This window comes from Diabrotica undecimpunctata, chromosome 6, assembly GCF_040954645.1.
Source record: "Diabrotica undecimpunctata isolate CICGRU chromosome 6, icDiaUnde3, whole genome shotgun sequence".
NCBI lineage: Eukaryota > Metazoa > Arthropoda > Insecta > Coleoptera > Chrysomelidae > Diabrotica > Diabrotica undecimpunctata.
This window is the reverse complement of record NC_092808.1, coordinates 115,046,957-115,074,930: the sequence shown is the minus strand read 5'-3', so window position 1 is coordinate 115,074,930 and position 27,974 is coordinate 115,046,957. Positions and strand designations below refer to the sequence as shown.

The 27,974-nt window shown below is 33.2% G+C and overlaps 2 protein-coding genes across 3 annotated transcripts; one reads left to right on the top strand and one right to left on the bottom strand.

The window, feature by feature from the left end:
• Positions 1-13: 13 nt before the first annotated feature.
• LOC140443770 (COMM domain-containing protein 4) lies at positions 14-2,556 on the bottom strand. Of its 2 annotated transcripts, none has more exons than XM_072535198.1 (2): positions 2,419-2,556; positions 14-1,180 (listed from the first exon to the last, which is right to left on the bottom strand). In XM_072535198.1, the coding sequence occupies exon 2, from the start codon at positions 1,168-1,170 to the stop codon at positions 607-609; it is 564 nt and encodes a 187-aa protein (XP_072391299.1). In that variant the 5' UTR covers positions 1,171-1,180; positions 2,419-2,556; the 3' UTR covers positions 14-606. The 2 variants fall into 2 exon arrangements, with proteins under 2 accessions (XP_072391299.1, XP_072391300.1); XM_072535199.1 differs by having other exon boundaries at positions 2,453-2,472.
• A 3,047-nt stretch (positions 2,557-5,603) lies between these two features.
• Positions 5,604-21,005, top strand: crn (pre-mRNA splicing factor crn). Its single transcript, XM_072535196.1, has 6 exons — positions 5,604-5,731; positions 5,786-6,124; positions 6,858-7,087; positions 10,688-10,983; positions 11,098-11,366; positions 19,859-21,005. The coding sequence occupies exons 1-6, from the start codon at positions 5,693-5,695 to the stop codon at positions 20,942-20,944; spliced, it is 2,259 nt and encodes a 752-aa protein (XP_072391297.1). The 5' UTR covers positions 5,604-5,692; the 3' UTR covers positions 20,945-21,005.
• The last annotated feature ends 6,969 nt before the right edge of the window (positions 21,006-27,974 follow it).

Here is a 27,974-nt window from a genome sequence, read left to right as displayed (position 1 = left end):
AAGAAATAACAAATTAATAAATTGACTTGTATTAAGACCAAAAATATACATTTTATAAATACAAGAGTTATTTATTTAATAGTTCATCTAAAATATATCATATGACTTTTTAAGGAGTACTTAAATGCTATAAAAATAATGGAAAAATCATGTCTTTTCCATGATATCGAAACAAAGGTAAATTCATTAGAGTTCATGATGGAGAGATCACAGAGAACCCTTCAAGAATGATAAAATAGACTTCAACATCATATATATTGTCTCATAGACATTTCCACATAGCTACAGATCTATGTTTAGTCCAACAGATCTAACATATCTGGTGAATTCATAGTTCTTTTATAATTCTTAAAATTATTATTTACGATTTTTAATGAGAATTAACCAAAATTTCAGTTTATTAATTCCAATTAAAGATATTAAATGATATTAAAATATCCCAACAAAAAAGCTTCAGAACGATCTTAAGCTTATTGTCTTTTATTATCTATCCCATTTCCCAATACTAAACAGTTTCACCACAGCTGCTTGTTGAAGAACAGATATCCTGTATATATGTATGTTTTAAAGAAATTTTTAAATCTATTTTAAAACATCTCACTTTTGTCAAGAAGCTTCCTTTAATTCCACCATAGTCTTCCTTACTTCTTCTAAATTCTCAAGTAATACATTCACTGTGAAAGGAGTTAAAGCTACAGAACGGTTCTCACCATTAATTTTTAAATCTAGAATAGCACATTTAAGATCTGCATCTACAGTAGCAACAATATCTTCTAGAGGATTAACTTTAAGAGATGCTGCTCTAAATTTATCTGTAAGAGCCCCGATCTGATCATCCACAACTCTCTTCAGAGATGTACTGTGCTCCCTAGGCAATCCTAGTTGTTGCAATTCATTCTGTAAAGCATTGCTATCACAGTTAAAACGAGTAGTTGAGGTTAATATATAACTTATACACGCTATACAAGCTTTCAAATCTATATCTGCATCTAGTTTAGACTCTGAAAATAATTTTTCTGCTTTTTCCATTTGTAGAGGTGGATTAATTATACCCTGAGCAACTACTTGGGCTAAAAGTTTCAGTTTAATGGATGATAATTTCGAAAGAGTATTAATTTCCACCAAAACCCAATCTGGACAATCTGCATCTCCACAAAAACGAAACCTCATAATGGTTTACCTAAAACAAAAAATTGTATGTTAGTCATATGAGATTGGTTAATGACTTATTTGATCTTAAATACCTACTTAAATAATTAAAATATTCTCACAAAATTTTATATTATTTTATTTAGTATAGGCTAGCACAGTGACAAATGATATTTTGAAAATAAAACAAATACTTTTCTTTATTTAAGAATAATACACTATTTCTGACCAATGATGAATTCAAATCAAGAGTTGAAGTTATTGTTTTAAACATTGATGTCTAAAGTTTTTGAAATTTCTTATTACAGTGGGTTATTAAAATATATCAGTTATGTATTTACAGTTTAAATATGTAAATCAATACAAGGAGAACACACCACTAAAGAAAATGTGGAAAGGTTACTGGCTTTTTTTAGTCATAATATTTTGCTATTATTAAATATCAAAATTTGATATAAAATATCAAAACTTTTTTTTTTCAATATCAAAATACACTTATTTTAAAGTAAAATTGTGGCTTATTTCCAGTGCAAATAGTAAATTACATGGAGAACTTCATAACAAACTGCTATGTGGTGAGTAGCTATGTCCTGAATATTAGCCAAATCCGAAAATTTTAGTGGAAGCAGATGTGTTTTATAATAAATACAAACTATTTGTTTGTTGTATATACAACTGATTTATGTATTTTATCATCAAGTTCATTGTATCAGTAATGAAAATAATCTTAGCATCATTACTAATGTTGTCAATTTTATAAAAATTTAGCATAACTCAGTTATCACGTTATGATGTAACATAAACATGTTTATCCATCACAAGTCAGTTATTTACTCTCTTCTGCAAATAAAAACATAAATCCCGCTAGACACTCAATATTAGTTGACTAAATTAGCACAGTGATCAAAGTGTTAATTTACTTAGTAAAAAATTTAAAGTTCAAATCCAATTGAGTATGAGAATTTTGTTTTTCATATATTATAAGGGATTTTTTGTTAAGACAATAAAGCCGACCTGACTTAATAAAGAAGACATATTTAACTATTAACACAATAGACAAAATGTTAATTTTAATATATTACTTCATGGTTGGTACTGATAGTTAATATATTTAAAAAAACTATTGTTATGTGTAAAAATGTAAGCAATTTGGTGTATTAATTATTAAATAAATATGAATCATATTGTCAAAAAAGTAATCATGTTGACATTTAAAAATTTATTTCAGATGCATTATCAAATAATATTGAAGAAAAAAAAGATTATCACCTAAGATCTAGAAATAGACTGACATATAACTTGCCAAAGGATGGAGATGAATGTGTTTGTTTGTTCGATTAATATTTAATAAAATAAATATTAAACTATATTCTTAAATCAACTGAGCTCTTTTCTTTTGCATTATAACAGACATCATTATAATTTGATTTGACGTTGTCCGCCCACCGGTTAAACGCCAAAGTCAATATATTCTTCTGTGTTTTCGTGTGCCTTGACTTTTCGGTTTTTAATTTCAATTTTGGTGATACTTTACCACAGAACAACTAATAATTGCTTTCATAATAGGACCATATTGTAGTATGTAGTTAAACCATCGAGCAAAAAGACAAAAGAGGGAATCTAATCGTTATGAAAAGGAGACCAAAAAAGTGGCCTCTGATGGCGGACATATCCGGAAATGCGAATGCGCCAAATTTAAATTTTATAACACTTCACAATAATCATACAGTGGTGTAAGTGTATTTCCTGGCTTCAAAATTTACGAAAGTGGTATAACACGACTATCACTGAACTGTTCCGCGCTGCAATAAATAAAGTAAAGATAGCCGTGATGATCGCCAACATCCGGAACGGATAGGCACTTTAAGAAGAAGAAGGTGTAGAGGTTTTAATTTATCTATTTATTTGTTATATTACATAATATTAATATTACATAATATTAATACATAATACACTTACAATACTTTTTTTAACACTAGAACACGATAAAGTTTTAATTAAATAATAACAATAATAGTCTAAAATGTGAAACAATTGTTAAAAAACTTCAATAGAAAATAAAAATAATCTTTCATGTGACAGTTGGGACAAACAATAACATCAGCAATAACATAACCCATAGTACATAAAAGAAAAACATAACCCAACTAAATTTGATTTCTTAAACAAGGAAAGAGTCTCTCTTTCCTTGTTTAATGTGGCCTCTCAAGATGGCACTTCCTGTCTAACAATATTTTTGCCCCCACTACCTTTACATTCCCTCTTTTGTTTTTTTGCTCGATGGGTTAAACTGTGATTGGACTTTTTATCAGGTGCCATGTTTTTCGTACAGTACAGAGAGATTTGACAATCAGCCCTGTGATATATCAAAAAATGTTAACAAATGTTAAAATAACGTTTGATACAGACCATACATACTCATATGTTACATATACATACATAGAGTATGTATGGTTTGTGCGTTTGATCATAACAGCCTGTATAACGTGTTGCCAACAATTAGACGTGATGTATCAAGCGTATTAAGTTTTTAACGTGCACGTTATGAAGCATGTAAAAAGCTGGATTTATAGTTTGACGCACTGTAAACGTAGACGCACTGGAAAAAGATCAACATAGAATTTTGTGTACTCTTATTTATAAATGAACGTAAACGCATGACATGGGCCCTGATTCTAATTGAGATTTCGACTCAAAACATGTCGAAATTAATATGGCGACGTCGAAATGCGACTTTGCGAACCTTGTGGATTTCAGCTGAACTAACCAAACGACGTCACTAATTTTCGACTTATCGAAATTAATTTCAACTTCAAGAAAGTGGTTGAAATTTCATTTCGAGTCGAAATTAATCTGACATGACTGACTGGACTGGGAGAAGTGAACTTAGGTTCAGTTTAGGTAGGCGGTGTTTTGATCCTTGCAAGGAAAACTGAGGCAAAAAGTATTAATATGGCTGTGTTTTAAGGACATTTGCTAGTTTTCTAGATTTGACTGGACTGGGAGAAGTGAACTTAGGTTCAGTTTAGGTAGGCGGTGTTTTGATCCTTGCAAGGAAAACTGAGGCAAAAAGTATTAATATGGCTGTGTTTTAAGGACATTTGCTAGTTTTCGAGGAATTAGAGAGGATAGATATCCGACGCTCATAACGGAGGATAAGAAGAATGTTACGGGATACTCAAAATTCTTTTTCACTAAGTGATGCTCAATTTAGGCAGCAATTCCGGCTTAATAAACAAGCTGCAAATTATTTAATAAGGGTATTAGAACCATATTTGGAAGAAGGTGTTTATGCCTCTAGGATACCCAAAATGTTTAGGGTTAGTATTACTAAGCTGCAGTAAATTTAAAAATATATTAGAATATAACCACTAAGTCAAATCTTAGTGGTTATAACTTAAGGATCTCCCACATTGCCTTTTTTTCTTGCCATCTTTTCTTTCAATTCAAAATATAATTGAGAATGGCCACTATTTATGATTTAACAACTCAAACAAGAAAAAAAAAAGACGTTCACGTAACGTAAACAAAACAAACATTCAACAAGCGTAGTGCAGCCAATAAACAACAGGGCCAACCCAAATTTTCAGCTGTGTCAAAATGATAAAGTAAATATCCCCAGTTTTAACTACAATCGAAATGAATGAGAATCGCTAGCGATTGCGACTGTCATGGCGTAGTCGCTTTTAAATTTCGACATCGAAATGAAATAGAATCAGGGCCCAGATAAGTGAAACGCACTGCAACGGAAGAGTTGACCCAAGGTTAGTAGACTTACTAACCTTGGAGTTTACCAACTTTCATCTTTTACAGTGAGTTACTTGCGCCTGGCCAATCAAAAGGAAGATTGTGCTGTCAACCAAAGTGAACTGTCTGGCCCGCCCACCATTTTGTAAAGTTGTTTATCAACATATTCGAATTTTGATTTTGTTGATTATTTGTTACAATGAACGTTAAGACTTTATAAAATAATAATAATAAATAATAAAAGGATATTACAGTATCATGGTCACCAACTCTAACCACTATTTCTACTCATGCAAAAAAATTCCACTCCGTGGATTTATAAATTGGAATAATATTTACAGTCCGTTTGTTACGTCTGCAGTGAGTCTACCTACGTCTACAGTCCGTCAAACATCCGTCAAACTATAAATCCACATCCAGCTTTTTCTCAAAACGTTAAAAGGCTACATCAGCGCGTCATCAAGACGGAAAACGCGTTCCAAGATTGTAGCTTTAATTTTGAATATTTTGTCGAGATATTTGGCACACATATACGTAATGTAATAAAGAATGGCGGTGCAGAGCCCAATTTGAGAAATATGTTAGTGTGTGGAAATCACTCTATAATTAAATAAAATATTACAAAAAAATAAATAAACCTAACTGAATAAGAACAGTTGACAGTTAAAGTAAAAAGAGAAGACTGTGAAGTTATACATTTCATAGACGTCAAAGTCAAAACAAATACATAACCTAGTTTTCTTTTAGATTCTAGCTTCTAGGTTCTCCATATTAACCAGTTATTTTGTTTACAAAAATGGATACAAAACATCATAAAATGCCCAAAGTGGCAAAGGTAATTTATGAGGAAAACTCTTCGTTACCACAATCTAAATACTTTTTGTTACAGGTTAAGAACAAAGCTCCAGCTGAAATTCAAATCACTGCGGAACAGCTTTTAAGAGAAGCTAAAGAGCGAGATTTAGAAATTTTGCCCCCTCCTCCTAAACAGAAAATCTCAGATCCAGCTGAATTAGCAGACTATCAATTACGAAGGAGAAAACAATTTGAAGATAATATAAGAAAAAACCGAACTGTTATATCTAACTGGATTAAATATGCTCAGTGGGAAGAATCCCAAAAAGAAATACAGAGAGCCCGATCAATATGGGAGAGAGCACTTGATGTTGACCATAGGAATATTACCATTTGGTTGAAATATACTGAAATGGAAATGAGAAGTAGACAGGTAAATAATCATATATCTAATATCACTGTTTTAAATGTACTTGGGATAATATATCATTTTTATATATTTTCTGTAGCAAATGCATTTTATCAATGGCAAACCTCCTCCTCCTCTTTCTCTCACACACACATACAACATACCATTAGCATTAATATATTATCGTAATTGAGAAATATTAAGACCTGTAAAAAAATTTTGCTAAGGAATATATATAAACTGAATGTTATGCAAGTTTATAATAAAATAATTTTTTTTCTCATCCACATATCATCATCCCACATATCAGTTTAATCCTCATTTTCATGGATACTTTTATATTGTTTTATAACTGATCATACTTTATTTTATGACATATTCTTTTTCTTTTATATATGATTCAGTTAAATGATATATTTATGCATTTTTTTCGTTAGTACATTCATTGGTAAAACAATGTTTAATTATATTCTTACGTAAATTTCTTTTTATTGCTAAACTTTTATTTATTACATACTACTTTTTATGATGTGTTATCTTATTCAGTTTACTAGACTAAATATTCATCTGTTACCAGAATTTCTACTTCGACTCCTTATAAAATTACATTTACATACATTTTCGGGTAAACAATGTAATGTTGTTTATATTTAAAATTCTTAAATAAAAAGGGTGTTATGTTAACTGGAGATATCAAAATTATTTTCCTTTATATATTTACCACCTATTTATTTTAATCTGAAGATTTTTGTGTCAGGTTAATCATGCTAGGAATCTATGGGACAGGGCCACGGTTCTTTTGCCAAGAGTTAATCAGTTTTGGTACAAATACACTTATATGGAAGAAATGTTAGAAAATGTACCAGGTGCTAGAGCAGTTTTCGAAAGATGGATGGACTGGCAACCTGATGAACAAGCCTGGCAAACCTATATTAACTTTGAACTCCGCTATAAAGAGATTGATAGAGCCAGACAAATATATGAAAGGTAAGCAATTTTTAAATGTTTAAAACGTTTCTGAAACTGTTTTCTTGTGGCATGTATAAGTTGAATATTATCTTTATATGGGATTAAGCTACATTTGATTGTAGTGAAAATCACTTCAAATCGTTAAATGTTAGTTAAAAGTGTAATTTTCATTTCGACAAATCAATGAATCAATGTGGCTTAAACACTGTTCACAGAAAATCTCATCTAATCCCCAGTTAAACATTGGCCAACCATAACAAATTTGATAGTTTTGACCAGGTTGCCAAATGCTAAAAGTTTCAAGAGTAGCAAAAATAACTATTTATGTGCTTTTTAAGTTTCGAAAATCACTTGATGTTGTGAACTATAAGAAATTGTTAGAAGCCATGGGTAATATTGAAGTAGATTAAAAAGATTTAAGTACAACAAAAATTTGTACTTAATACTAGCATTTTATTGCACTTGCAGGTTATGCATGTTACTTTTTTGCATTGTATTATTTGGAGGTTGCAACAGAGAAATAATCAATTACAATATGAATTTCTTTATTTTTCAGTATTTGATATTACCAAGCCTACTCCTAATTACACTTTCCAATTGATTTCACATGGATCGGATGACTTTTCTAATAAATTCTTGAGGCATTGCTTCCCATTCACCATTAAGTGCAGCTCTCAATTCCATTATGCTCCCTGGTGTATGATTTCTGTTCCGGACCCTCAGTTTAGTCTCCTTCCAAACATGCTATATTGGATTTAAGTCTGGGCTCAATGCAGGCCAATTTATTATAGGTATTCAGATCTCAGTCAGATAGGTGGTGGTGACGCGTACGGTATGACATTGTGCATTAAAATAAAGGCATCGTCAATAAATGTTGCATATGGAACCACACATTCCTCCAAAATGTCTCTGATGTAATGATTCGCCTTTAAACCTTCCCCATATTCTCTTCTACCAGGCACTAAAACCAACTAGGTTTTTCCATCCAGGGAAATGCCTGCCCAAAACATACAAGAAGCACCTCTATGTGATCAGTTTCAGTATACAACATTGTGCAAATCACTCTCCTGACCTTCTATAGACTCGACGCCTCTTGTTGTTGCTGTGTAGGCAGATCCTACTTTCGTCCGAAAATAATACCTGACTTCATTGATAGTCATCCCAATCCAGATGTTCGCGATCAAATTCTAATAGCCCTTGCTTCTGGGCTGCAGTTAGCTTGAGGCCTGTAGCTCTTTTGATGTCAGGTTGGCTGCCTTTAGTCTCCTTCGGACTGTTTAAACTCTGGTTATGCCACTTTGGACGTCAAGCTCTTCTAAGCTCTCTCTAAGCTCTTCTTTGAGATGAGCACCAGTCAAATGTCAATTTCTCAGCAGTTTCAATACAAGAAATTAATCATCTCTCTCCATTGTTATTTCTTTATGACCTCCTCCTTGTCGGCAGACATAACCACCAGTATATTGGTGCCGACAATACACAGGGGACAGGCTTATTGGCTTAAATTTAGTTGATTTGCCACTGCCCTCTGGCTCAGACCTTCTCTCAATAATACTACTGCTTGAGCTGCTTTGACAGATGAAGTATCCATTTTTAATGCACTTGAGAACTTCATATAAGTGACTGTGACTGATGTATTAGTGGGTTGCTATAGAAATTGATGCTTATGACGTTAACCAAAACAAGTTGGTTTTTGTGTCAATTTCAATGAGTCAAATTCTGACCCCCTCTCTATGTGTTGCATTCTCTATTTGTAATATGTCATCTGATTTACGAAAAAAATCCGATTCACAAAATGAACGAGGGTGGGTGGTTCTTACGACATTCTTACTACCCAAAAAAAATTGAAGTGAAAAAAAATTATAAGATGATAGGTACTAGAGCTAAACCGGAAGTTTTGAATAAATAAGATAAAAAAATTATAAACAATTTGTCATATACCTTCAATAATAAAAATTATCATTAACCAAAATTTAAATGTAAATTTGCATGCTTCAGGTAAAGCTGTGAGCATAAACAAACTCCACTTTGGAAAATAGCCCAACTAATCTTAATTCCAAAACCTGGAAAATCAATGGAAAAAATAGAGTTCTACAGACATATTACCTTGCTCCCCATAATGTCTAATATTTTGGATAAACTGCTGTTATCAAGCATAGAGCCAATTTTAAGTGACAAACAAATAATACCTCATTATCAGTTTAACATTAGACTACCACTTTAAGCACCCTACCACTGAACAAATTCATCAGGTTTACCAGCGAATACACCAATCACCAGAAAACAGAATATATCGCTTTGAAATCTTCTTAGACATCTCCCAGGTATTTGACAGAGCTGGCATAATAGTATATTATAGAAAATCAGAAAATCTTTTCCCAACATTTACTTCCAAATCCTAGAGTCCTATCTGATTGACCACCATTACTGTATAAAACATTATGATGAGTATACCAGACTTTATCCAATTATAGCTGGAGTTCCGCACTTCTGTGTCTTCGGTCCAGTGATGTACCTGATATTCACTGTGGACTTACCTACATCACCAAAAGTTACAACAGCAACTTACGCAGATGACACAGCAGTAATGTCTTCTCATGAAGACCCAGCCGAAGTATCACACAGAGTCCAGACTAACCTAAACGCAATACAAACATCATCATTAAACATTCAACCTTGGCCATAGAAAGAGGACATAAAATATTATGGGATATATTTTGAAAACACATTATTTACCAAGCAAAAACGGCTGGATCTTAAATTCAGCAATATATACTGGTTAATAAGCCGGAAGTCAATCGACAACTAAGTTTTGACACATAAAATTATTCTAAAACCCATTTGGAGTTATGAAATTCAACTATAGCGAATAGCAGCTAGATCCAGTATCAACATTCTTAAAAGATTCCAATCCAAAGCCCTCCGAATGATAACTAATGTTCCATGGTACATTTCAACCAAGACGATTGCATAAGACCTAAAAAATGACAACTGTTAAGGAAGAAGTCACCAAACTCAGCCAACGATATGAACAGAGACTAACAGACCATTCCAATAATCTAGCCCAAACTTAGTAACACAAACAATTGGACGAAGGATCAAATAAAAGACCCAATCGACCTATTAACCATAAACTAGTTGCAAAAACCCAATAGAATTTAGAAACAGAAGTCCAACCAAATCCTAAGACACACTTTTCCAGTGCCAAGAAAATACAAGAAATTGACAACAGGCAATTTTCTACAATCCTTGTGTTAAATATTGTATAGATTTATTGTAATTATATTACAGATTGTAAATCCATAAGATAAATAAAAGCTTTAGAGATATGGGTATATGTTGAATCTTGAAAATATCTTTGACATCAAATATATCAAATGAAGAAGTTCTACAATAACCAAATAAAGAGAAAGTATCCTGAATGAGAAGCATTAGGACTGGGACAATGGACTGGGACAGGGAAAGTTTGCCTAGAGTAATCACTAATATATTTAATAGACATTTAAAGAAGACTGACTTGAAGAATTAGCACTTTAAGAAGAGGAAATTATTAATTGAATGGTTCTGTCCGAATCATTAAATATTTTACTAATCTCAACTAAAGTGATTCATTTGTTACAGATTTGTCATAACACATCCCGAAGTAAAACATTGGATAAAATACGCCCGCTTTGAGGAAAACCATGGCTTCATACACTCATCTAGACAGATATATGAGAGAGCAGTACAATTCTATGGTGACGAGCATTTAGATGAGAAACTCTACATTGCGTTTGCCAAGTTTGAAGAAAATCAAAAGGAGCATGATAGGGCGAGGGTTATATACAAGTATGCTCTCGATCATATACCTAAAGATGAGACTAAGGAACTCTACAAGGCGTATACAATACACGAGAAGAAATATGGTGACAGAAGTGGTAATTATTAGATTTATTTATTTTGTTATAGAAAATATCTTTTGTATAATATATTATCAGTTTTGTTTTATAATATAATATAATATAATAATATAATAAATATAATTTTTTCAGGTATCGAAGAAGTTATTATGTCAAAACGGAAACTTCAATATGAGCAGGAAATACTACAAAATCCAACCAACTATGACGCATGGTTTGATTACCTTCGATTAGTGGAAGGAGAAGATGATCTCGATATTACACGAGAAACATATGAAAGAGCTATTGCTAATATTCCTCCAACGAAAAACAAACAGTTTTGGAGGAGATATATTTATTTATGGATTAATTATGCGATATTTGAAGAACTTGAGGCTAAAGATTATGAAAGAACTCGCCAGGTAAAGTATGTAATAGAACAGGTCTGTCTCCGAAGTATCCCGCCGTTTTTCACAACTTCAGTGCGTTTATCCTTTGTCATCCAGCTCATTGCATCCTTCGTAGTAATCCATATTAGTTAACAACACGCTCTCATCGGTGCTTTATTAATTTTGGTAATAATCTTTAATTCGTCTGTATATCATCGAAACGTTGTTCTTTAAGCACCATTTTCAGTTTTGGAAACATGAGAAAGTCGCAGAGTATTATGTTGGCATTGTGTATTATATTTTCATCATTAATTAATTTGGCACACACGCTAGTCGCTTCCAAATTATCAGTTAGAATTCTTGCTCTCGGAATTCTACGATTCCTTTCTAGTTCGAGCACATTCAAGCTACGATCTTCGATCACTAATCTCACATTTCGGGTGTTATGCTTTATGGTCGACCACAATACGAGTCACTGTTAACAGCTGTGCGGGAATTTTTAAACCGTTCTTTTATTTTTGCTTATAAATCAATGGAATTCAATTGTTCACATCTCTCCGTCATTTTCTTGTTCTGATCTTCCGATACTTTTGATATGTTTCTCGTATCTATTAACTCTTAATTTATTAAATTATTTATTTAATATATGATCTATAACTCGACTGTAAACTGTAAAATTCTGAATAATTATGTAACAAATGTAATTTAAGTACAAACGTTTTATAGTAAAGTTTCAAAATTGTAGACACCAAATTCTGAGAAATTGGTAATCGAGTTTTAACGACGACACCGTTGCCAGGTTGTGATTATAGATAATTTATCAACTACTATATTAATAATTCACATAGTGTTAAATAGTAATTTAGAATATAATAGACGGCGAAAAACTTAACCATCTCCGTTTCGCAGATGACATTGTCCGTATCACAGATAATTTAGGAGAAGCCACAGATATGTTAAATAAATTGGACTTTGCATGTTCGAAGGTGGGCCTCAGAATGAACTTGTCCAAAACTAAGTTTATGACAAATACGGTCCCCAATAACCATTTAACTATTCAAAACAAAGTAATAGAACTGGTGGAAAAATATACGTATTGGGCCACGACATAAGAATCAGCAGGGATAACCAAATATGCGAAATCCAAAGACGAATTACTTTAGCATGGGCAGCCTTTGGAAAACTGCGATACACACTTAGGGCTACCATACCAATTAGCCTCAAAAGAAAAGTATTTGACCAATTCGTATTACCGGTCATGACCTGTGGGGCGGAAACTATGACTCTAACCAAGACTAAGGTTTCGAAATTGGGAGTGGCAAAGAGACGAATGCAACGGTCTATGCTGGGAGTGACGTTGCGGGACCGAATAAGAAACGAACTGGGCAGGCCATGTAGCGAGAATACATGACTCACGATGGACGAGCAAAATTACAAATTGGAGGCCAAGAGCAATCAAACCTAGTAGAGGAAGACCACCTACCCGTTGGGCTGACGACATCAGGCGTATCACGAAAAATTGGCAACAAAGAGTACAAAATCGCAAAGAATGGAGGAGTTTAAGGGAGGCCTATTCCCAGAAGTGGACGTGATAAATGAAGTCTGGATGATGATGATGATATTCATGATGTTAAGCAATATAATATTTATCAAATAATATTTTCAGGGCTCGTCTTAAAATTGTAAAATTTCATTATAGAGCAACTTAGTACAGGCAGTATCACCCATGATTTGTGTGACATTTGTGATTCAAGAAGCGATGAAAAACTAGTAAATGTTAAGCGTTAAGGGGAAATACATTAAAAGAGGTATTAATTCAGAGAGATCGTAAATTTGTAAAACTCTATGTTTCGGAACCAGTATTTGTTCATGTTACCTGCAGGAGCTATTACATACATCTTAACTGTTAGCGGTACTTTTGATTCTGGAAAAAAATGTTTTATCTGTGGAGAAGAGGCTACTACAGAAAAAGAGAGGGAAAACGCCAAGACATCAGAAGAAAAATATGTTTTGTTGAATCTACTGAATTTACGAATAATATTTTACATAAGCGAGTTATTTAAATTTAAAAGACGATTTTCATCGAGAAGTTTACAAGCGGCTTTTCCATACTAGAGTTAATCAGTTTACTAGCAAAGTATCATCTAGACTGCTATAAGGTGATTTGTGAATATGAACAGACAATAAAAACTTTGTACAGTAGACGACCATGACGGGACCTGGCCATAGGTTGGATAATCAAAAAGTCGGTTAAACCGTAAATCTTTAAAACCACCCTCAGAAAGACATTACATATGTAACTCTATTAAAAATATATATATTTTATGATCTATAAACAAAAAAGTAGTATGTACATACATATATGTAATTAACAATATCACTCACATGATAAATTATAAAACTTGTATAAAATGTACATATATTTATACAGTGAACGGCTAAATTATGGAATATTATCATTATTTCGAGAACCGTCAAGTTTTGAGGGAAATCCCGAAACAGGTCGATTTTTGTTATAAAACACCCATGTTATAACGTACATGATGTCACCGGTGTAGGTGTAGTGACGTAATCGCTAATTTTTTTTAAATAGAAATCGGTATAATGTGATACCTCATTTAAACGAGAATTTAATTCTCTATTTAACGACATTACATGTTTAACTAAAATATTTTTTTAAGGGTACAAAAACAATTTTTTTTTAATTTAAATTCAACTAAATCTTATATACTAAAACGCTAAGCCCTTTTCTTGTCCACCACTTTACTCAAAAACCATATTAGATAATTAAAATATTTTTTCGGAATATTATTAGTATTACGTATGAGATTGTCAAGATATACTTTTGGTACAAAAATTCACTTCCAGTTTTGAGATGACCGGAAGTTAAAATTTACTTTAAGTTTTAGACCCCACAATGTATATATGGATCGAAAGGTCTCGTCGAGACGAATCTAAATATGTACTTCCGGTTGCGATCCGACACCGGAAGTGACCCGAAACGCGCATAAAACGTCAAGATAGAGTAAATCTGACACCGGATTCGTGATCAGCATGCAAAATTAACTGCTAAATGATAACATTGTAACAAAAAACATTGTTTTCGACGAAATATTTCGTGATATTTAATACACTTTTTACTTGCATTATTATTGATGAATGTTATGTATATTCTTGCTTATATTGTTTGTATTGATCTCTTAATTTTTCTCGCAAAATAAAAATTTCATTTAAAAAACTCGATGTCGAGTTGGTTCGCTAGTTACAACTAATTATTTAATGAATAATGTACTTTAAAGTAACCAAATTATGCATAATAATTATTTTAAATTAAATGTTCGAACTGCCATCCATCGGTTTTTTGACAATATGCGAATCTACGGATACATTCATCAAGTACATTGCGGATGACTTCTGGAGTAATTAGACTCATTTCATGCCTAATTATATCTTTTAAGTCCTGTAAGTTTTAAGGTCTATTGACATAAACTTTTAATTCTATGTAACCCCACAGGAAAAAGTCTAAAAGTTTTAGATGTGGCTACCTTGCTGGCCACTCTATAACATCTCGTCTTCCGATCCACCTCCTGTGAAAACAATGATTTAAAAATTGACGTACTTCACGTGCGTAATGCGAAGGGACTCCATGTTGTTGAAACCAGATATTTTCACTAGGTAAATTTGGATTATTGGCATTTAGATACATGCTAGCAAGGACAGGTATAAGTTGATTTTTCAAAAAATTAAATAACGTTCTCCTGTTAGATTTTCTTCAAAGAAAAAAGGGCCAATGATTCTGTCATTAATGATCCCTTCCCATACATTTACTTACTGAGGATATTGCGTGTGTGGGTTTTCTTGACTCCAATATCTGCAATTTTGACGATTCACGGTACCGTGTATAAAAAATGTGGCTTTATCGGAACATAGGATTTGATTGATGAAATGTGGATTGCGGATACATAAATCCTGCATAATTTCAGAACATTGAAGCCGGCGATCGGGATCGTCGTCTTTTAATTCCTGATGTAGTTGAATTTTGTGGGGATGGTATTTTTCTTTTTTTTTTAATACGTAATACCGATCGTTGGGAAACTCCAGCATATTCACCCATTTGTGTTGAACTACTGTGAGGATTGATATTGGCGCCTCATTGATAAAACGTTAACGTTTTTGAATGCTCGAGGTTTCTTAGCCTTTCCGATTACGAGCAGGGGGATCTTATGAGTTCCATAGGTATTGCAACAAACAGAAATAGTAATTTTCTCTTTGTTCATTTTGAATCCAGCAGCTGATTTCTCATTACTGGCAGCAAATATTTTTACAGGCAATCGCTTAAAGTTTAGTCCAGTCTCATCCATATTGTAGACCTGTTCGGGCAGTAATTCTTCCTTTTTAATTAATTCTTGTGATTTATTTTTCCATTGGTCTACTGCAGTTGGATTAGCTGACCACTTTTCACCGCACACGCTTAAAAGATGAACACCGTGACGTTTTTTCCAGCGTGCCAACTAGCCATCGCTCGCATAAAATGTTTCTCCATTATCAAACTTACCATGTAGTATCTCAGCCTTTTCTTTTAAAATCGGGCCGCTTATAGGCGTACCTTTACGACGCTCTTGCATAATCCATAACCATAATGCATCATCTACACGTCCAGTAATTGGTTTCTTTAAAGTGCACCTAGTCAAGAGGACTTTATCAGACTCGATTTGTGTGCAATAATCTTGAATGGTTTTCTTGTTTCGGCGCCAGTCTTTTACGGTTGTCATTTCTACACCGAATTCGTCACTAATCGATTTTATAGAATGACCTTTTTCAAGCCGCTCTATAGCATTTAACTTGTCTTTCATTGACACTACAACACGTTTTCGTTTAATTCCACTCATTTCGAAAAGTTCACTATGTACATAACAGTATGTATGTATGTATAGTTAAGTTTGTAACTTGCACAAAAACAAACTACGACGTTTAGACTTTAATACGGCAGCGAGAGATCGACTAAACTCATTAGTGGCTAACGTACATGTAGTCGTACAGTACGGTGCTAACGGAAATACATGAAATCTAATCTAAAAATAGTATCATCCAAAAGGCGTAGGGTCGGTTGGTTAAGCCGATAATACTTTTAACACTCAAAAATGAATTTTCAAAGGGTTGAAACATTTTTTAAAGATTATACTTAGTACACCAAAAAATCATTATTCAAGGGGTAATTTTCACGCTTAAAAAATAAATGTTGGAGGATTGAAATTATATTAAGAATATCAAACTATTATTATCTAAATCATCTGATTTAAATTTTATCCTCCTTAACCCTCTCACGAATTGAGTCCACTGCAGTGGACAGATTCTTTTAACTTCAAAAAATATATTTAATTCTATGAAACTTGTGCAAAATGCATGAAATCCTTTTCAGTGGACTCTAATCAAGTAACTACTACCGCCGTCTACAATATTTATTTTGAAATTCAAAGTTTGTTTATGTTAGTATCTATAAATAACCTGACCGCGATGGCCACCTGTGAATTGCCTGAAATACGTGCCCGTAGTTTTTATGGAAAAGCAAACAAAAAGGTAAGAAAATATTTTTCTTATAGAATTATGTATTTTACACAATTGGCCCTTGTTATAATTTCAAAATAATTGAAAACTCACTGAAAACATCGCCTTGAAGTCATGTCCACTAGACTGGACGTCATGCAATATGTAACTTAGAATTTCACTCTTGTGGTATGTTTATAATGTGAGTATAATTTTCAGAGGGGTAGTAGCTTTCTTGTTCACAATTTTTTTGTTATTTTCTTGTAAGATTTATTATTGATTTAGGGATTTTCGAGGACATTTTTTTATGTACTTACCTATATTATTTTAGTACAAATAAATAAATTTTATTTATTGACATAATAGTACTTCTTCAATGGGAAATTTTATTCTATTTCAGAAAATACTTTTTGCCGATGAAGACGACAATAGGGATGAAATATGTTTACCAGAAAATGAAGAATTTATAGGTATTGACAATGATGACATTATTTATGATTTACCAGAAGGTTCCGATTTGGAATCTGATTACAATGACGAAGAGACGTATTCGCTCTTCTAAAATGGCTTAGAAGAAATACAGCCTGAAAACAGTGACGATGATATGAGTGAAGATGACATTCCATTAGCTCAGCGTATTTTGGCATTTTCATTAAAACATAAAAGTCAAGAACAAAAAACAAAAAAGGCTGAGAAAAAAAGACTGGAAATGGTGCAATAATGACAGCATGTATGGGCCAGCAACTTTGCCACAGTTTAGAGTTTAGAAGAACAGAAAATATTCATGTTCAAGGAAACAATCCAATTGATTATTTTTTATCACTGTTCACCGCAGACATAATGGATGATATCGTCTTTCAGATCAATTTATATGCTGGCCAAAACAATAAATTAAATTTTGGTTTTACAAAATATGAGTTATATGCTTTCTTGGGCATAAATTTAGTGATGGCGTACATCAGATATTCCAGAATACGGCTTTACTGGTCAAGTGATAATGGTCTGAGGATGGACCTTATTGCAGATGCTATGCCTGTTAATAGATTTGAATCTATTTTGAGGTTTTTACATTTCGTAAATAATGATAATGTAAATCAAAATAACATGGACAACTTGCGAAAAATCCGACCATTTTTGGATAAAATTCAGAAAAACTTTTTAGGTGCCACAGATCCAGAGGAATATTAATCAGTTGATGAGCAAATTATTCCAAGGAAAATTAGGTATAAAGCAATACTTACCAAAAAAACCTAAAAAGTGGGGAGTCAAAGTTTGGGTAAGAGCTGGAATTAGTGGATATATGTATCATTTTGAGGTTTACCAAGGAGCCTCAGGAGACAGAAGTCAAATTAGTAAATTTGGAGCGTGCACTGATGTAGTTTTGCGTCTAACTGATGACTTGGAGAGAATGAACCATAAAGTATTGTTTGATAATTTATTTTGCTCACTTCCCCTTATCGAAGAACTGCATAAAAGAGGTATATGGGCGACAGGAACTCTTCGATTGAATCGACTACAAAATTGTAATTCTGTTGAAAACAGATAAACAAATGAAACAAGAGGGTAGGGGAACTTCATCCGTTGCAAGTACTGAAGGTGGCAATATAATTGTCTCTAAATGGCTAGACAACAAGACTATTTACATTGTTTCTAATTGTGCTGGAATAGAACCTCGGAATAAAACAAAACGCTGGTGTAAATCTACTAAGACTACTATAGAAGTGAACAGACCATTTTCTGTTCAGTTTTATAACAAAAATATGGGAGGAGTAGACCTGATGGACCAGTTGTTGGCCCTGTATACTCTAAGGAGAAGAAAAAAACGCTGGTACATAAGAGTTTTTATGCATTTTGTGGATGTTCTTGTTGTAAATACATGTGTACATTGTGTACAAGAAAAACGGAAATCCAAAAAAAGATGTGCTTGAATTTAAAGCAAGTATTGCCAGAGCATTAATAAATTTGGGAACACAGAAAGAAAATAAACGAGGTAGACCTTCGTCTGGTACACCACCTCCCATTTTGAATAAGAAGAAACCGAATCATCATACACCCCCTGAAATTAGACAAAGTAATTGGGGGCACTGGGCACAACTAATTGATATATCAAATGCTCGAAGATGTCACTCTAAAGCTTGCAAACGAAAAACAAAACACATCTACAAAAGGTGCAACGAGCCGCTGTGTCTATTTTTTAATTTTTAAGAAAAATTTTTATGTTTTTTCACTTAATATACTATTTTCTAATATTAATTTTTAATATTTTGCAATAAAATAATTTTTCTAAGAAAAAAATTTTTCCGTAAAATTATGCATGAGATGGTCAACCTTTTTTTATAAATTTGAGCAATTAGGGAAGTTTTCACCCTTAAAAATGAATTTTTAATTTTTAAGGGGTTGAAATAGTCAACAATTATAATTAGAATATCAGACAATCATTATTTAATTCATGTGACTCTTTTAAGCTTTTCTATAGATTTTGGAAATAAGGGATAGATGTGTACTTGATAATGCTGTTAACGATAACTCAATAACAAAAATGGTTTTATAACCGTTTACCTAAGACGAATAATATGAATTGTTAATTAAAAAACTAAAAAATACTAGATCTTGTCGATTTGACAACAATCCAGAGTTTATCACATTGGTGCAATAATTGGTGCATTAGTTTAAGCACGCTGTATGCATATTTTGCCCTTTTGTTAGTTCATATAGTCCGATATCTAAACTATTTAGATGCTTCATGACCGATCCCATATATTTGCTTAGAAATTTCTTAGCGTTAGGGAAAAAATAGTAGTAGAAAAATGTTTGTTTTTGTACGCCCCTGGAAGACCAAGAATAACGCTAATCCCTAAATAACCATTTCCACTGAATTTAGTGCCTTCAATTTTGAGACTATACTGTAGTGTTTTTACAATTTAATAAAATGTCTATTGGAGAGCATTTACTTGAAACTAATAATGCTTTTTTATTTTTAGGTTTATAAGGCTTGTTTAGAAATACTTCCTCATAAGATATTTACTTTTTCAAAAATATGGTTGCTCTTTGCTCAATTTGAAATTCGTCAGAAGAACTTAACTACAGCAAGAAAAATTCTTGGAATGTCAATTGGTATGTGCCCTCGAGATAAACTTTTTAGAGGATACATTGATTTAGAGATTCAATTAAGAGAGTTTGACAGATGCAGAAAATTATACGAAAAATTTCTTGAGTTTGGACCAGAAAATTGCATCACCTGGATGAAGTTTGCCGAATTGGAAACACTTTTGGGAGATATTGATAGAGCTAGAGGTATATTTGAATTGGCGATTAATCAAGCAAGGCTTGACATGCCAGAATTATTGTGGAAAGCTTACATTGACTTTGAAATATCACAAGATGAACCGGACAATGCACGGCAGATATATGAAAGACTCTTGGAAAGAACCTCCCACGTTAAGGTTTGGCTATCGTATGCTAAATTTGAACTTAACAATCCAACAGAAGATGAATTAAATGTGCGCTTAGCTAGAAGAATCTTTGAAAGGGCCAATGAAAATCTAAAGAGCTCTCCGGAGAAAGAAGCAAGAGTGCTCCTATTGGAAAATTGGAGGGAGTTTGAAAATAATCATGGGGACGAATCGAGCAAAGAAAAAGTTAATGCCAAAGTACCAAGAAGAATCAAAAAGAGGCAGAAAGTTGTTGATGAGGACGGTGTGGAACAAGGATGGGAAGAAGTATTTGATTACATATTCCCCGAAGACGAGGCTAGTAGACCCAACTTGAAACTTCTTGCAGCTGCTAAGAACTGGAAGAAAAAAGCGGAAGATGGAGATGAAAAAGAAAATACTAATATTGTTGTTAAAAGTAGCAGTGATAGAATAAGAGAAAAGTTGCTAGCATCGGCTAAAAATTGGAAGAAAAAACAAGATGGACTTAAGGAAAACAATCCAGAAGAAAATACGAGTGAAGATAAACAAGAAGATAATAATCCAATCCTGGAACAAGAAACTGAATCTAACGACCTGGATAATGAAAATCAAAACTTCAGTAACGAAAATGATAGTAATGATGATTCCTCTTAAAAGTATTTATTCTATAGTAAATGACTGTACATATTGTTTTTGATAAAATCCTTTTATATTTTTCTTTACTTTTAAGTACCCTATCAACATTTCTATACATCATCATCATCATCACTGGTACTATAGCACTAACATATTTCGCACCTGTGAGTTTTTAAAAGACAACTCTCTTCACTCTAGTTCTCCAAATGTTTGTATGCCGAGCGAAATGCAAGCATGAGCTCTGTATGTAGGCGTTGATTAAATATCCGAATAGATCAGCAGCGGTTATGGGCAGAAGCGTGTTATCTTTACCACTCAAAAAAGTAAAAATTCAGTCAATAATCAGCGACTCTAGTGGTTATTTCTGGAAACAACTAGATATGTTTTTTCTGTTACACGAGAAAGACATGCGGATACTTCCCCTACCACTCCCACCACAACCAATTCATGGCAGTTTTCGATATGTGAAAGCAACATTGGGACATCGTAATTTTCGATGAACTGAGAAAACGTGCAAAATGTATTTTATTAAAGGAATAATTTTCTTACTGTACAGGGAACTGTATTTATATTTTGAATATAACTTGTAAACTGAGTACAAGATTAGCTAAAATTGTACCAAAATTTTGAAAAAAAATCACTTTTATTGTTGCACAGAAATGTTGCTGGATATATATATATATATATATATATATATATATATATATATATATATATATATATATATATATATATATATATATATATATATTGCAATAAAAGTAGTTATCTCACTGTTAAACAACATATGTATTTAGAAACAATTTTAAAAACATCTGATGAATAATCTTACTTAAAGCTCTAAAGGTTCGGTTTAATACGGAAAATTTTCGTTTACATTAAATTTTCGGGAAGAAAAGAAAGGCTTATATGAGATAACTGATTTTATTAAAAAGCGGTTTTGAATTATAAAAAATATAATAAAACAAAAATTAACATTTGTTTTTCAGCGATTAAAAGTAAACAAAATAATCAAACAGATATTACTTATGTAGCTAATGCTTTTCGTCGGATGATTCTTCAGCTTGCGCCTTATTTTTTGGTGCACTCTTTTCTTGTCTAAGGCATAGACATCTTTCACGTAAAGTAAATTTTTATTGCATTATTTTATGTATTCTGCAATGTTATAGTTTACTAGCTGACCCGGTCACGCTTTGCTTTGGCTTGGTTATTATACGATTAATATTATGTTAAAATTTATTTAACAGAGTTAAGTAAATATCATGAAATCCGTGGATGCATCCCCGGTATATCCAGAGAATTTAAAAATTATTTTGGATAATGTACGCCTTCGTCTTCATTAACAATATAATTATATGTCATAACAATAATGTGTAATTTAAAAGATATCAGTAGATTCAAGATTTAAATATTTATTCAGTATAGCCGGGAAGACACAATTAAGTCATGTTTGATCTCAACAAAAGTGCAGAAATTATCTAGAAGGTTGATGCATTGTGTATTTGGATGCAGTTTTATTGCTTGGAAATGTTTGGAAAAAATTTTCGCTGATAGATCATTTTGCACATGTACTCTTATATTAATGGTCAATTGAATTGGTTCGACATTTCCCCATGAAAACGATTGTGTATGCATTAATCTCATCCGCATATGTAAATCATCATCATCATCATTTTGGCTTTACAACCCTGTGTGGGTCCTAGCCTCCCCAAGTATTTTTTTCCAGTCGTCCCTATCCATCGCCTTCCTCCGCCAAGCACGTATTTCCATATTTCTCATATCTTGATCAATCTTATTTAGGAATCTTGTTCTGGGTCTTCCTCTTCTTCTTTAACCAATCCTATCCAAACCTATCAAGGAGCGTTTTTCTAGCTGGGTCGGTTTGCTCCATCCGCATTACATGGCCTACCCACCTCAGACGTCCTATCTTAATGTGTTTTACGATATCTGGTTCCTGGTATATTCTACAGAGTTCGAAGTTGTATCGTCTTCTCCAGACACAATTTTCATTTACCGCTCCATAGATTCGCCTTAGTATTTTTCTTTCGAAATATCCTAACATGTTTTCATTGCTTTTTGTTAAAGTCCAGGTTTCTGAACCATATGTTAGGACTGGACGTATTATTGTTTTGTAGAGTTTTAATTTTGTATTTCTTGGCATAACTGTACATTTAAAAAGGAGATTAAGCCCAAAATAGCCTATCTATTAGCCGTGCAAATTCTGCGGTAGTGTCATTTTCAGTATTGACGAGTGTTCCCAGGTATACAAATTCGTTAACTGCTTCGATGACGTCATTTTCTATAACAAGTGGCCGTAGTATTTGTGGTTGCGTACCTATTTTCACGTATTTTGTTTTATTGGTGTTTATTATTAAACCCATTTTTGTAGCCGCTTCTTTTAGTACTACATACGCCCCTCGTGCTGCGTTTTCCGTTCTCCCAACAATATTGATATCATCAGCATATGCTAGGGTTTGCACAGATTTGTTATATATTGAACCGGTAGTTGTGATTTGTGACGTACGTATTATTTTTTCCAGAGCTAGATTGAATAGTATACAGGAGAGTGGGTCTCCCTGACGTAGCCCGTTATTTATTTTAAAACTTACAGAGAGTTCCCCCTGGATTCGTACTTTGCATTCAACTTTTTCAAGGGTTAGTTTGGTTAGACTTACCAACTGATTTGGTACTCCTCGGTCTATTATTGCTCTAAACAGTTTTCTTCTATTTACAGAGTCGTAGGCTGTCTTGTAGTCTATAAATATATGGTGCGTGTCTACACCGTATTTCAGTGTTTTCTCTAGAATTTGTCTCAGGGTTGAAATCTGATGAATTGTTAATTTACCACCTCTGAAACCAGCCTGGTATTGCCTATTATTCGCTCTGCATATGGTGCCATACGATGGCATAGTATATTGGAGAATATTTTATACGCTGCATTTAGGAGCGTAATTCCTCGATGGTTAGAGCATTCAAAGTTATCTCCCTTTTTGTGTATGCTGCAAAATATTCCAATCATTGGGAAGTGACTTCTGTATCCATATTTCTTTTATAAGCTGCTGTAGCGCTATTATGATATCGTGGCCACCTTCTTTATATAATTCGGCTGGGAGATTATCTATTCCGGGTGATTTGTTTACAGCGTCTTTAACTTCCAGGATCGTTGGTGGATCCTCCTCCCTCTCGTCTGCTCCGCTTACCTCACAGCTTTCGTCTTCCGGGTTTTCTTCTGCTTCCTCTATATTAAGTATCTGGTTAAAATATTCCGACCATCGGTTTAGTACGTCTGTTCTTGTTGTTAATAGATCGCTATCTTCACTTGAAAACAACACCAAAATTTCAAATAAAAAAATATAAAGTAAACTGAGATATTTAAGAAACGATAAATAATAAACTGAAAGATAATTACTATTAACAAACTGTGATAATAAATGGGTTTTGTATTCTTGTGTACTCTGATGACGTAACTCAAGCATCCCACCCCAGTCGGAAGAGGCAACCGTAGTCGTAGCACAGTTTAACCACAAACTTTTCTTTTCTTTTTTCCTTTACAATTACAATGGACCGTGGAAGTGTGACGTCACAACTGTCAATTACTTTCCAAACAAAAGTTGAAATGTCCAATCTCAAGACTTTTTAATTTCTATAAAGTTAACATTTTGCTTCCTCTGCTGCTTTTTCTTTTAAGTATAGTGTTTTTAAGATAATACCATCATAATTCAGTGTTCTATTTCTATGAAATATAGTTTAAAAGTTTAAATTAAAGACATTCTAACCTTACTTTATTGATACATGCATTTTATTCTATTTTTATAAAACAACATGCTTTATTGTTTACACAACCTTGTAAAATTGTTGTAGTAACTATTAGAATACTTAGATATTGCAAAAAGCGGAAAGATTCTGTAAAAAAAATGAAAAAATAACGAAAAATACAAATTATCCACACTAAACAAGGTTTGTTTGGAAAGTGAAACTGACATATGTCAATAAAATCTACGTCATCACTTCCACGGTCCATTCACAAAATTCAAACTGCATACGAACGAGTTGCGCTTGCGCTTGTTCTGTGATTCTAGAACAATTCGCTGGTTTAGCCGGAAGGAGGCCTCAACGCCAACTTAAATTTTTGTGTTGTGTTGATTATATGTCCAATGCACGTAACATTTGTATTCTAAATTTTTCTAATTTTTAATATTTCAGATCGAACCCTGAATATAAGAGCTCAAATATAAGTAATACATAATAATCTACAAGTAAAATTCACTTTTTTTATTTAACAAAATCATTCATAATTAAGTCTTCAGATATCTTCAAATTTTTATATGTTGTCCATAGTAATTTTATATGTCGTAGTAAGGTTGTTCGGTGGTAAGTCTACGAACCTTGGGACGGTGCTGTGCCGGATGACGGACGTGATGGTACGACGGTACCTTTATATTCCGCATGATAAAATCATTTGATTTTCGGAACGTTTTCGGTAACACCAACATTTTTAAATATCGCGCCTTATTCTTAGGTCAATTCAGCGACATTTCCTTACCGAGAGACAACATCCTTTATTTATTTATTTTTTGTTTGTTGCATTGATGTCATATTATGATAAAATCATGTAGTGTAAAGTTAACTTTACTATGTAAGCAATAAAAACACAATAAACTTAATGATATTATAAAATATGTTAAATAACCAAGGGAACATACCTACTCTTTGATATTTTGTTCTGTCAAGGTGTTAATCCTTTGGGGCCTAGTGGTTCCATGAAGATACCACAAATAAAATAATTTTTGTTAACGGCCTAGAAATTATTGCTTGGAACCACAATGTCGGAGTGCATTTCTGTGTATATCCTCACTTCATACAAATCTTGCCGCCGTAATATTTTATTGTTCAGACATACTAATCGACCATGGTACAATGTGTATTCATTGTACCATGCTAATCGACAGTTGTTTTGTATAAGTCACGAGTGTTGTGAAGTGAAGAACGATAAACAATATATTTTATTTGAAATCAGCAATTTATTCGGTAAGTTTTTGTTATTTCTGTTTGTTATGCGGTTCTTTTGTGATATTTGATAATTTGGTGTTTGTAAAACTTAGCATAAATTTACTATTTGCAAATAAAATGTGTGGTTCTCCTATGGAACCACCAGGTCAGTGGGATATGCCTACATCTCTGTTTTTGTTTTACTTTAGGTGTTGGTCATTGACATTAGGAAATTGGCCTCAGACGAGACATATGCTTTGATTGACGAAATACCATCAGATTTAGAGTATGTCACTACAGGGGCTTCATCTGAGGATGAATTAGATGAGTTTGAGGATGACGAGTTTCAAGTCATATCAAATAATAGCGACAGTGTGTCAGAAGAATGACGAGGATGCTGACATTGAGGCAGCTCCAAATCAAAAATTCAAATGGACGAGTAATGCAAATTTTTTTACTACAACTGCACCCTTTACCGAAAGTTTTGGACCCAGCATACCTGAGCAAAGTGAAAGTCCTACAGATACGTTTTTATGTCTATTTCCGAATGAATTAATTGAAACCATGGTTTTTCAAACAAATCTGTATGCAACGCAGCAATTTGGTGAACGTATTATTCCCACGAATGTTGTTGAAATGAAGTGTTTCCTTGGAATAAATTTGATGATGAGACTTACGAAGAAGCCTAGTTATAAAGACTATTGGTCATCTTAATTTCAAGTAAGGGATCATTTTATATCATCGGTCATGTCCAGGGATCGATTTTCATGGATGTTGGGAAATTTGCATATGAACGATAATACAGTACAACCCCAGAAAGGTGACGAGGGCTATGATAAACTATACAAGCTACGACCAATGATTGACAGGCTAACACATACTTTTGCAAACTACTATAAATCTGGTTATAATCAAAGTATCGATGAATCGATGGTCAAATGTAAAGGGAAAATAGGTTGGTTTTCGTCAATATATGCCTCTCAAGCCAATAAAAAGGGGGTATAAAATTTGGATACGAGCAGATAGTTCTGGGTTTGTATATCAGTTCCAGATTTATACTGGAAAAATTGGCTCCGGCGAAGAAGGTTTAGGTTCCAGAGTAATAAAACAGTGATACAGTGATACAGTGTTAATTGCGGATTCCGACGTAGGTCTACAACGACTCATCGACAAGACCAACTCGACCTGTGAGCAATTTGGTATGAAAATAAACATTAAAAAAACCAAAGTGATGTCAATCCGAAAAAACCAAAACGTACCTCAACCTTGCACAATAAATGGGCACATTTTAGAACAGGTCAATAGATTTAAGTACCTGGGATGTTGGATCGATAGCTGCCTAAATCCTGATCTAGAAATAAGATCGAGAATAGAACAGGCCAGAAAATCTTTCGAAAAAATAAAAAAACTGCTTTGTGATTCTCGAATAAAACTCGAAATTCGACTACGTTTATCAAAATGCTACGTTTGGTCGACTCTTCTATATGCAGTTGAAACGTGGACCCTAAAAACATCAACCGTAAATAAATTGGAGGCCTTTGAAATGTGGATCTACCGGAGAATGCTCAAAATTTCATGGACATCGCATACCTCAAACGAAGAAGTGCTGCATAGAATAGGCAAGGAAAGAGAACTTTTTAACACAGTAAAAGTTAGAAAAACATCATACCTAGGCCACATACTGAGAAATAATAAGTACCAATATGCCCAACTTATAGTGAAAGGAAAAATCGAGGGAAAGAGAGGCCTAGGAAGGAAAAGACTATCGTGGCTCAGAAACATCCGACAATGGACAGGGCTAAATTTTGAACAGCTAATAAGAACAGCTGAAGATAGAGAAGATTTTAAAATTGTAGTAGCCAACCTCCATTGAGGAGAGGGCACTTTAAGAAGAAGAAGTAATAAAAGATTTAACCCGTCTACTTGTAGGCAAGCATCATAAAATATATTTTGATTATTTTTTTAATTCTATCCAGTTAGCCAGTAACCTTTTGAAAGATGGCATTTACTTATGTGGAACTATGAGAAAGAAACGTAAGAATCAGCCAACAAATTTAGT

Excerpts from the sequence above, each read along its gene's own strand:
- LOC140443770 (XM_072535198.1), bottom strand. The coding sequence starts at position 1,170 with ATGAGGTTTCGTTTTTGTGGAGATGCAGATTGTCCAGATTGGGTTTTG.
- crn (XM_072535196.1), top strand. The coding sequence starts at position 5,693 with ATGGATACAAAACATCATAAAATGCCCAAAGTGGCAAAG. Across the intron at positions 10,984-11,097 it reads GAAATATGGTGACAGAAGTG|GTATCGAAGAAGTTATTATG; the intron begins GTAATTATTAGA and ends TAATTTTTTCAG. Across the intron at positions 11,367-19,858 it reads ATTATGAAAGAACTCGCCAG|GTTTATAAGGCTTGTTTAGA; the intron begins GTAAAGTATGTA and ends TTTTATTTTTAG.